A 12725-nucleotide genomic window follows, 5' to 3' on the forward strand; every position below is an offset into this window, starting at 1 on the left:
TTTGTATGAAAATTTGTCATTGTGTTGGGTATTTCAAAGGTTGGAGCACTAGATTGACCAATCAGCATCCTGAAATATCCCTTTTAGCATTAGTTGATCATTTATTTTTTATTGCTTTCATTCGTAGGTCGACAGACGTGTCCACCAGAGAAGTTTGACTGTGGCGGCTCCACAAGCAAATGCGTGTCATTGTCATGGCGCTGCGATGGAGAACAGGACTGTGAAAATGGAGCAGACGAGGAGCAGTGTGCTGCAGGTGAGTCCAGGGAGGAAAGAGAAAGAAAGAGGAAATCGCTAAAAATAGGTCCTGTCTGGATAATGCACAGTCAGGCTTTAGTGCAGTGTGTGTGCGTGTGTGTGAACTTAATGGAGTGGAGTGGAGGTAGTGATGTTTGATGTTACCGTAGCTGATGGTCCTTTCATCATGTCCTCCTGATGCGCAGGGTAGATATTACAGAAATCTCTGGATCTTAAAAAAATGGGCTGGTTTTTGTGTTCAGACCCCCAACGGTTAGTTCTTGCATTGATGGATTGTCACAGTGGGTGAGAATGAGAACGTGTGTTATGACTATAAATAAAATAGAAATTCTGCTTACACACGCACTTTCTCGCACTCCCTTTCTCCCGCTCTCACACACACAACAATCTGGCTGCCAAATACAGGTATTTCAATTTACTATTAGATTATAAACCAGTATTGATTTTACTTTGCTCTTTGACATGCAACCTATTCAAGAATTGATTCTGAACCGCCTATTTTTATGGAAAGATTATGTATTATACATTTGGCCTTTTAAAGCCTATCAGGATCTTTATCATTATAACAAACTCCTGATGTACTGCTGAGGGGGTCAAGGATGAAAGCAACTAAACGTTTTAAATGCAAGGCAGAGCAGCTGAGAATTTGCTGTTTTATTTCTTATGGCTAAATAGTGTATGCATTGCTGTTTTTGCTCATTTTCCGAGCGATTTGTGTCTCTGTTTATAATGTATTTGTGTGGCAATAGTACAATAATACAATCCATAATATTAACTGATCCTAAGAATATACATTTCCATTCACTGCCCTTCAAAATTTGCGATCAGTAGATTTTATTCAGCTATGATATACTACACTGATCACAACTTACAGTAAAGACATTTATAATGTTACAAAAATAAATTCAATTTACAAAAATTTCCAAAAAAATAGTAATATTTCACAACTTTTTTTTACTCTATAATTTGATCAAATAAATGCGTCCTTGGTGAGAATTTTTCAAAAATACCAGCACATGTGCTTCTGAAAATCAGCATAGTTAAAATCTTTTCCACGAGTCAGTTAGACCTCAGAAGCTCTTTACAGGTTGGTTCTGCCTTGTCAGTTTAAATGGAACAATTATATTTGAGTGTTTCTTTACATTTGAAAACCTAAATATGAGTTCACGACCTAAAGGATGTAAAGATATTGTGTTTCTGTGTTGACCATTATCTCCAAAATATAAATTCACAATTGAATTGCTCTGTTGTGTTCATAATATGTAATTATCCTGCCTATTATCCAGCCTAGACACGTGTTCTCTTCATATCTCCAAACACAGCTGAGTGAAATCTCTTGTCCTTGTCACTACGGGCTTACTCTTTCTTTTATACTTAATCATGTAATAATGAAATACAGGACACGTCTTTCAACTCTACCTCGATCTTTTATGGTTTTCCATTTTCTGACTATTAGCACTATGATTAGCACCGTGACAGCGTTTGTTTATCTCTGTGGATTTATAGCTGTGATTTGCGTGTCGCACGGTCCCGCGCTGAACTGGAAAATAAGAGCATTAACATCGCTGTAATATTTCACCGTGCTGCTGATTATAATTGATTTCCTGCTTGATGTCTGGTCCTGAGACTTCTATATTTTATTATAGAATAACCTGCAGGACTGCTCTTTTTGATTTATAATTGAAGATGTTAAGGCACGGTCTATGAATACATATTACTCTTAATGCTGTACAGCCCATAACTTTTGAAGAATCGTGTTTCACAAAAAATTGCATTTCAAATCCTTTTCAAATCAGTCACCTCTGAATGAACCAGAAGCTAATCAGTCAGGCGGAACAGGGAAGATTGTAGGGCTTTATTGGACATTGCTCATTTATTGTGAAAAATTATTTATTTGATATTTGGTATTTGATATATTATAAATTAGTGACCGATCGATTTGGGGATTTTAGTAGCCGAAGACGAAATCTTGCAAAGGCGATATAAAGCTGATAGAATTTTATTTGAATTAATATTTAAGACGTTTTAAATCATTTGAAAATGGATTTAAGAAAAAAAAAAAGTTAAATAAGCATACTAAAGAAGACAAAAAAAATAATTTGAACCAGATGTTCGTGACCGATTTGACTTCTGTTTTGTGACATATTGAAAAAATATTGAATGAGGAAAATAGAAGGTGTGGCTTGTTTTTTCTATTTCTAATTGTTTGGATGCACTGCAGTAAAAATAAAACACTGACAGTTGGAGGGGCGTGGTTTAGGATGTCACGCTCATGCCCAAGTGATGTCATCAGAGAAGGTCCGTCATTTTAGAGGGGAGGAGCATTTTCAGATTTGGATTAAAGATTACGAAGGCAAACTGTGGATTGACAAAGTAATTGTTCACCACAAAAATAGCAACGTGCAATCCTAAAAATCACATCGAGTAAACGATTTACTTACACTTATCACTATAACAACGCGTAATGGTGTGGTGACTGTCAACATACGTGCAATGAGATGCGCTTGAAATCACTTCACAACGACAGCAGAACAACAGTCAAAATAAAGTCAGGAAGCAGCAAAACATTAACAGCATCAATTATTCATGCTGCTTTATTGTTCTTCACATTTCTTAGTACCTTGTAGGCTGAATAAAAGTTAATAGTCTCTTTATAGAGCATTATACATAATGCCAAAAACAATGCTGTTTTAGTGCTTCCATTTGCTGAATGGGGCAGCAGTGCACTTTTAGTGTGGTTATCAGACTCCACACATACATCTAAAACCTGCTTGCACCCACAAAGACGTTTGCAGTGTTCAAAAGGTTGGAAGATTTACATAAAACATATCTTGGGGAGTCGCAGACATGAATAATATACCTCCTAACATCACATTCCCATTTTTGTAGAAGAAAGGCGCTATTTGGCCTCAAACTCAGCTGTGTCCTTTTGCTCTCTACTCTCTCTCTCTCTCTCTCTTTCTCTTTACCCTCTATTACCTTAATCTCCAGATACACTGCGAAGGAGGCTTTTAAGTATAAATTATTATCAGTAACCTGCATTAAAAATGCACAATCAAAGTGCCCTTTGCTCTTGTGGAAGCCCTATGAAGAAAGTTTAAAAGGTTTTAATTTCTGAAACCGCATTTCGACAGAGAAGAACCCCTGCCGAGGCAGGCCTATGGCATTTAGCTTATTATGAGGGAGGAGTTTCATGATGTGAGCGGGGGAAAAAAGCATTAACGCCTCAAATGCATGAAGTTGAATTGCTGGTTGCATATATTCTTTATAATAAATGCGCATGTTTGTGTTTATGAGGTGCCGTTCCATGTAAACACAAACATGTACTTTTTTGACTTAAAAAAAAAAAAGAGTTAAACTCTTAAACACCGAAGAAGATATTTGGAAGAATATTGGTAACTAAACCTGTCATAAAGTCATAGTTTTTTTTTTTTTTGGTTGTACTGTCTTGAAATACTTGTTCATATCAATAGTTCTAACTATACTGATATTAGCATCTACAACAAAGAAAGATAATATTATGCGTATTATAACCGCACACAATGTTTGTCATCTTTTGCTTTGAATGTTGCTTTTGTATACATCGTTTTTGTAGTTGAATGTCTTTCAAGGTGTATTCCATTTGAAGTAGTGTGTGAAGGTGGGCAGTTGACACATGCACTCAAGAAAGCCTCATCCATGTCCAGTGTCTGCTCTATTTTTCCCCATTACGTTATGACCGATAACAAATATTTTGAAACTCTTGCTTACAGTTGTTATTGCTCTCTCCGCTATTTTGTTGTTGTTGTCCGACTCCTTAGCTTAATTTTCTGCTGTGTAACGATGGACCAAGACTGTGTTGCCACCTTGTGAAAAAAACGATTACTTCAAAATAACTACAATGCACATGTGCAGCCTGAGCATATATATATTTTCTTACATAAACGCATTGCTTTGCTTCAGAAGGCCCTTACTAACCCTCCAAAGCCACGTCTTTTATTATGAAAGCACACGCAATTTTGGAATTAGAGGTTTTGACCCCGTTCACAGCCATTATATTAAGCTTGGAGGAGGAAATTTTTTTAATATAACTCTGATTGTATTCGTCTGACTGAAAAAATCATATATATATATATATATATATATATATATATATATATATATATATATATATATATACCTGAAATAGCTTGAGGGCGAGTAAATCGTGGAGTAATTTTCATTTTCAGGTCAACTGTGCCTTTAATGCTCTCGCTGAGCCATAATGTTTTAGGTCACCTCTAGAGCACAGGACTGGTGGGAAAATCTGGTGTCAAAATATGCGGCAGTTAATTCAAGTCATGTCCCTCAGTTGATTTGCTAGCACTGCACCTGGACAAGAAAAGCACATATCTCACAAGCTGTCAGTTTCAAAAAGTGCCTCTAAATGTTCCTTTTGGTTACTACTGCACTGAGTAAAGGGTCACAGGATGCGATTGTCATTCTCGTGGACAGAACAAGATTAAGCTCTCACGCATAAGAGTGACAACCGTATTTATCTGCAGTGTGTACATGGCAATTACAAATTGATGACTTCCAGTCACTTCGTCACTGCAAATGTGTAAACATGTCTTTAAGTGATGTCTATGCTTTTCATAAGAATAAAGATAATTTTTAGTGGTGCATCTCAGCTCCTTTAATGCATAATTAATGCTCGAGTGTTTATGTTTTATGCTCTAATATAATTGGATTTTAATTATCACAGTTAGATTTTTGTCACACTGTGGGTGATATTACCCTTGAGATCTTCGACTAGCTTCCCCACTTCTGCCTCTCATTGTACATCCATAGAGATTAATGTGCCGCACAGACTCCAGCAGACCCGAATTAGGAGAAATACTAAAACATGGTAAAGCAATAAAAAAGAGATTACAATATGAAACTCTAGAGCATATAGACCAACCATTATTAAAATTTTCCATATTTCTCTAAAATAATCAAGTCTTTCAATTTAGCTAAACCTTTCTAATTTACATTCTACATTCTTTTCGTGTAACATATTAAAATACCGTATTGAACTGAAGATCCTTATTTATGCATTTCCCTAATTTCTGTAAATATTCACCTCATATTTTCATCCAGAGTGCATTATATTTTCTGAAGCTTGTGAACAATGCGAAATGCTAATACTAAATTTACACCTGGCATGCGTTTGACTCAATATCTCTGCAGGCCTTTTTATTGCTTGGAGAAGAGTTGCTTTTGTCAAAGCTTGCGGTCGAACACTTCCCATCTCCAGGAAGAGATGAACTCCAGAACTGGATGCAGAAATAGATTCCTATTCCCTCTCTTCTTCTTCTTCTTTCCGATCCACACACATCTTCTTTGTCTTCTTCCACTTCTTACTCTTTTCACCAGGGTCCTCATTATTTGTTTGCTCTAAATATATATCACATATGACTTTTATGACTTTTCATCGTGAACTCATGATAGTTGTTGAAAATTTAGTAAATTGAATCTCTGCGCTGTGTGTATCACTATCACTTTGGGTGTATGGTGCTATGTTTTGAGAGCTTCGTGATCTGTCAACCGACAACTTTTTAAAAAATATATTTAAATAGAGAAGAGTATTACACTTCTAACTGTGTCTTTCCGAGCCATAACTTTTGAACAGCTGTGTACACTTGGAAATTTTACCTATATACATTCAATACGTGTAACTGAATTGCTCATGAAAATCGTAAATGTGAAGTCGCATTGGCAGCTCATTTAGGGTCAGGGGAAGGGCACAGTTGCTGCTAGCGCTGAGACGTGAACCTGTTTACTATGACAGGTACTCGACTGTGAGCTCATTCTCATGTAGCTAGTTTGGCCACACACCAGAGCCTTTTCAATCAATTAAGATCGAATGGAAATTGCAGTCAAGCACTGAGGCGTGTAATGTCGATCATTGCCTTGAGATGACTGAGATCAGATAAGAGAAGCGAGGGAAGCTGGTGACACCCAGTAGATTCTGATGTGGGAGGATTTGAAGTGCACAGATACAGAGAAAAGTATTGAAATGGATGGATGAAACCAGGAAAGATGGGAAAAAAGAAACATGTGAACCAGTCTGTTAGTTAGCGGTGAAAAAGGTTATGTGTGGGAGTATGTACAATATGCACGGTGGTTTGAGTTTATGTGAGTGCGTTATTTTAGCTGTGCTTGGTAAGACTACAAGCAAGCAGTCTTCTCTGTGTCCTATTTCATCTATCTATCTATCTATCTATCTATCTATCTCTTTTATATGTTTGTGTGTGTGTGTGGTGTGTGTGTGTGTGTATATGTGTGTGTGTGTATGTGTATATATGTGTGTGTGTGTGTGTGTGTGTGTTTATATAATACAAAATATACAGTTTTCACGTCACCAAGGCTTATTTATTCGAATAAACATTCAAATTGTAGTATATTTTTAAATTAGTAAAATTTTACATTTTTAATTAGTACTATTTCTATAAGAATATATAAGCCATTTATTCCTGTAATGGCAAAGCAACCTTTTTCACAATTTTTGGTTGAGTAGGAAAGATGGAACAACATTTATTTTAGATAGCAACTTTGTTACATATGAAAATATGTATTTATATATACATAATACTTACACACATTACATAATACACATTATGTAAGCAAAAACGTTTATTTTGGATGCAATTAGTCGCTATTAAATGCATTTGACAGCACATCATTTCATTGTCTAATGTATTTTTTCCAATATTTTTTTATTTATATAATTTAATATATTGATAAATGCATTTAAAATTTTGAATGCGTCATCTCAGAAGCTTGCTGCAGTGAATTTTGAGCATGCCTTGTCTGTTAAAAATGTCTTTTTAGGCAGCTCGCAAGGATTTTGAAAGATTCCGTTTTTCTCGCCTCTTTGCTTTTCTTTCCATTTCCATTCCCAGAATTTAGCGCTTCTCTGTGTGCTGTGAAAATTCTCATCACTGACAAACACAACCTATCACCACCTACAACACTCAGCCCCTGCTGTACCACAGAGGAAGGCCGTAATAATGAAGTACTACAATATCTGCTGGAGCATTTCCTCAAGGGAGATTGAGAGGGGCTAGATACTACCCAAGAATATCTATTAATCTGATTATATCAGTATCCACAGGATTATTACTGACAGCTAAATGTGATTACGACAAATATTAAATCTGTTTTCATGCATGCATGTAAAATTATAATTACAGCACCGGCAAAAAGTGTAAGCCGCACTGTGTTTTAGATACTTATTTGTGTGATGTTGTTCTTGGTGTTCATTTATTTCCTGGGTGACATTGAAGCTAATGAATTCTGAGATGTGCTGTCTGATATGTGCTAGTTCCCTGATTGAAGCAAACAGGAACTGAGCATGCTTCCCAGTGAAATTAATGAATCATTTGCTTTTCGATAATGCCAGAATGAATGTTTGGTTCATTTCATATCAACAAATCTGATGGGTTTTATTCTGTTGTGGATTATTTTGTGTACGCAGGCTATGCCGTCTATGCAGGGAAGCTTTTGCCCTTTTGCGCTTTATGTGGGTGGGAATATTGGCTGTACTCAGCACACAGTTGCATAGGCTGAGGTGTTTGCACCCGTGTAATGCCAAGCGTTATGCTCAACCTCTTCTATCCCCTGACAATAGCCTGATATTTCTCTTTCATCTGCACTGCCATTTGCTAATCCACCCGGAGGTAATGCCCCCTTCCCCTGGTCAACATATAGCCGCGCTTCAGCAGGTGTGAAAATGTCTTTTGCTTTCACCGTAAACAGCTGAAGGCTTGGCACAGAGAGGTTTGTCCAGAGAGCTCTGCTCTAAATGAATTTGTTGCACAGAGGGGTCAATAATTTTCCAAACTGCATAATAGAGATTGAGACCATTTCAGCTGCTGTCTCGGTTATTTCTGCACTGTAAAAAGGAACTTGCACTTGTTAACTTGTGAAGAGCTTTATGATTTTCTCGAGTCATGTTGGGTTATCTGACCAATAAAACAAACTTTATTGGTAATAACCAATTTGTATAGGTCAACTAAGTAATATTAACTCATTTTTGAGACTAGTAGATGCTAATACATTAAGCACATTTTAGGTTTAAGTTAAATTAAAGTCCTACAAAATCAAAACAGTAGTTTTTTGGCTTAAGTTGATTGGGTGTTGATCCGCTTTATATTAGGTGTCCTTAACTACTCTGTACTTAGATCAAAAAATATTGTGGTCATTGTAAAATATTTTTGCTGCTATTGAGGTGGGATACGGGTAAGGTTAGGGACATGTTTGGTGGTATGGGTACGTTTAAGGGTGGGTTAAGAATGGGTCAACAGTGTAATTATAAACGTAAGTTCAGAAATTAATTACAGATGTAATTACATATAGGTATTTTCAAAATATAAGTACAACGTAAATACATGTATGTACACAGTAAGTGCATAGTAGATAAGGCCACCTAAAAGTGGGACCAGTTGAACCTTATATACCCTTTTAACACATTGTGTGCTTTTTTTGGCAGATTTTAAATTTACATAAACCAAATAATTATGACGATGCTGTTAACATGTATTATGCAAATAATTTGTTTACAAAATTGTAGGTCCTATTAACATAAATACATATTAAACACTCACTTTACATCCACTATTAAATACTCAAGGCACTTTTTAAACTTCTTCATTCTTCTTTTTCTTTAAGAAAAGTGTTTAGTTTTAATAAGAGAATTAGTGTAGCCTCTTTTTCATCTTGGAAAATGGATTGCAACTTTTGCATGACTCATATTGGACTGTAAAGGTTTTTATGTCCCTCCCACTTATACATCTGCAATCTTGTGCGGTTGATGGCTGAGGCATAACCAATGCTTATTGTCTGTTTAAAAAAAAAAAAAAAAAAAAAAAGAGACCATAGCCTCAGTGTATCCAGTCGTAATGTTCTGCTTCGATGCATCAAAACCTTTATTTACTCTGTGATTTCAGAGTTTTAATGAAACATTAGCTCACTGCCAGAGTTCTATTACTGGTTTATTTTCCTCACACAAGAAGAGTCATATACCAGAGTTGCCAAACAAAATGTCTTATTCCTTCTAAACTCGTAACTGACTAATGAAACCACATTGAGGCTTACAGAATTACCGGCCTGAACTAATTCCCTGTCCTCTTCAATTTCTCTTTCTTGCTGGTGTATCCTCTTTTCCCTTCGCTGTGCCTGCAGGCGCTGTTGTCAGCACTGGGAAAGCTTCATGAGGGGGATCTCATCCAAAGCACCGCAGTCTTTAGCTGCATCAGTATGTTTGTGGCACCTCGTCCCCTCAGCTCAGTGCATCATGGTTACTGTCTTTCTCCCCGGAGGAGGCTAGTCTTTCTCTGTGATACGGGATACTATAATATTATGGGCTGATGGAGGACAGTGGTGAATGCACCATTAACTCTGTGCTGACTTAGTGCCTCGGGTCATTTGCTGAGCATAGCATGAGCCTCAGCGCTAAAGCTGCCTCTGGTGGCTTGTACTCACAGATATTGGGTGGTCATTTAAATTGAAATATCTTTGGTGGCAAACGCAAAGTCTGCATTAATGCTTTTTTCTTGTCACAGAGTAGAGTTCACACAATTGCAAGTATCATAAGGCTTTTGTAGAATAGTTCAATAATTAAGTTAATATTGCATAAGCTAAATTTAATACCAGTCGTCCATTTTAATTCTGCTAATGAAAATAATTCCAGACAAAACTAGAATCAGGTTTGTGCATCACTGATTAAACCCACCGTAGTGGATCAGAATAAATCAAGTGTATTTGAGTGAATGATTCATTGAATTCAATTTCAATAATTTTTTTTTTTTTTAAATGGTTGAAAATGTGTTTTGAACAAACTGAATGAATGAATGATTCAATGACTCACTCATAAAAACATCCGCATCTCACCACCTTCTGGTACATTTAAGTAATTTATAGGAAATTTTATTTAAAAATGATTAAATGTTTTTGGAAAGTTAAAATACTGCAGCATTTTATAACTGCTATGATTGCTGCCTTTTTGTCCTTATGTTGACCGAGAGAGTACATGGAATAATTGACAGGGATTAACGCTTGTGTAATACATGACATAATTACATATAGTACATATGTTACATCATACATTATACAACAGTTAGGTCCTGTCGAATATTCAGTTTCGCCTTTTCATTAACACCAGGAAAGAAAAGCTGCATGTTTTTCTTTGAGATTCAGTTCTGCTATATGTTTTCAGCTCTCTGTTGTTTACTTCAAGGTCACAGAGATCTTGTTAATGTAAAGCCCTTTCTACTACCTGTCTGTTGTTGGTCCGGAGAATGAGTATTTGACGTTGGTCAGTGGAATTCAATTGACCTGCTTTGAGCTTTTCCTTTCCGCTTTTTCAAAACCCATTCACTGTTGTGCCTGACCTCTAAACTAGATAGCATCAAAATCCACACAGCAGAGATATATCAGCCTTTGAATGACGAAGTCAATCTGGCTCAGCAGCGTGTGTTTGCTACTCTTTTATGCTTCTGTAACATTGGGAAAGGTGGAAAACTATCTAATCTAAACAGTTTGTAAAGAACCAAATCGATTTGTTTGTCTGTTTATTTCATTACTGACATTTCAGGTGTTTGTTTGGTGTGAGATATTAGTTAGTAAAAAAATATTAGTCAGAAACTTCACGTGTAACTTTTTGGTAGCAGTTGTGGTCAGTTTTGTATAGAAGCCCAATTCCACAGGTTTTTTGGAGGGGGGGTTTTATGGTTGTTTACTTGCCCCTTATAACTGGATTATGTTCCTTCTTCGATGTAACACTTAGCAAAACACTGCCAATCACTATAGATTTATTTTGTGTGTGAATTTACTTTATACATCCGGTTCAAACCTCCTGCAAGTGTATGGAGCTTAATGATCATGATTTTCATTCCAGCCAGAATGTGACAGTCAGTCTGAGCTCACTGGTCTATGATAAATCTGTCCATGTTTGTTCAGTTCCTCTCTGAGAGGATGTTGTTTTAAGGCGCTGTCTACATCACAGGCCGAGAACCTTTTCATTTTCACTACTGCCCTTATTGTCCCACAAGAGAAGAGAAGAGAAGGGTCAGCCAATCCAATCTCCCCCTGCTTAGAGCAAACACAACCTTCCTTCCCATACACAGTACACACACAAAAAAGATCCAATCACGTTACTTTCTTTTAACAACATTCTACATTTGTTGGATGCCTTGACCTTGAGGGTGGAGAAATATAGTAGCTAGATAATATTTACATATTTGAGCCCAGTCTCAAATTTGTCAGATGTTGTTCAATCCTTTCCACCTATTAGCTATTTGATAGTCTTTAGAGGTTGCTTTCCTAATGGACCTTGTTGATTAGTTATTTGCTTTTGGGATTTTTTTTTAGATCCTTGTTGGCTAATCAGCTTTGCAAAAACACAATTAGCATCATATCTCATTGAGTATTATTGTAATTGGCTTCAAAAGCAACCAGCGTAGGTGGCAGAAATATGAAATACAAATCAGCTAAAGTGCAGTGAACAACAAGAATGACCTTTCTGTGAGCAGCACAAATAACATTGATTTCAAGTCCGGCAATACAATTTTGATAATGTCACCGTTTTGACGGTAAAAGTGTTTTATGAGCCCCAGCTGCTCTTTGCAAATAGTTTGCATATTTACAGGTTTATCGACGCAAAGTTACAAAAAGTCAGGATCGATTTCTTTTTATATTCCATCCACTCAAACGCGTTTATACCCGATCACATGCTCGTGAGCCGTGTCAAATCCTTTTACAAAACTAGCCTCCGTGAATGTAATACCCAGTCGCCTTGAAGCTCGTCGAGGCGGTTATTCTGGTGGGGTGGGTGACCCCATTAAAGAATGGACAGGCGTTTACTACAGCACAGTTAAGCCCATTTAGTGTCTGCCGCCAGTGTGGGGCTGAAATGTGAACCTCAGGTCATCCGCAGCACAGTTGAATCACTGAGGTCACAGAGCTCACATCAGCACAGAATAGCTCGGAGCTCATGCTACATTTGCCATAAATTTCCAAGGAGAAGTGTGATTTGGTCATTTTACTGTAATGGTGTCTTATAGGTTTGATGATATGGAGTTGTTAAACAGAAACAGATTATTATACATCTTTTTTTCCCCCCCTTAATGATTTATATTAATCATTTGGCAGATGCTTTTATCCAGAGCAACATACATTTATCATAAGATGGCAATCAACACCAGAAGTGTCCATTGTACAAGGTTTCGGTCATTGTTCAATATAGTAAAAGGCAAGGACAGGAGGATAATACGGATAATAAGGAGATTATTTTTATACAAATATTAGTTTTTATTTGGGCAAAATTATGATATCAGTGATGGCACAAGTTGGGGACACAAAAAAATGCTTGTAATGGTAAGAAAAAAAAAAGGAAAAATGTCTGTATTAACATGCCATAGTTAAAGTTTTAGCTATTACCTTTTTTTTCTTAATTTTTTTTTTTT

General features: G+C 36.6%; 1 protein-coding gene across 4 annotated transcripts in view; it reads left to right on the forward strand.

Moving 5' to 3' along the window:
* Window positions 1-12725, forward strand: part of lrp8 (low density lipoprotein receptor-related protein 8, apolipoprotein e receptor) — a 134697-nt gene that overhangs the window by 81704 nt on the left and 40268 nt on the right. For all 4 annotated transcript variants that reach the window (XM_043242369.1, XM_043242371.1, XM_043242370.1 and 1 more), the window contains exon 4: window positions 128-256. In XM_043242369.1, the coding sequence (XP_043098304.1) occupies window positions 128-256 (129 nt within the window). The remainder of the gene's footprint in view (window positions 1-127; window positions 257-12725) is intronic.

This window comes from Puntigrus tetrazona, chromosome 6 (assembly GCF_018831695.1).
Source record: "Puntigrus tetrazona isolate hp1 chromosome 6, ASM1883169v1, whole genome shotgun sequence".
Classification (NCBI taxonomy): Eukaryota; Metazoa; Chordata; class Actinopteri; order Cypriniformes; family Cyprinidae; genus Puntigrus; species Puntigrus tetrazona.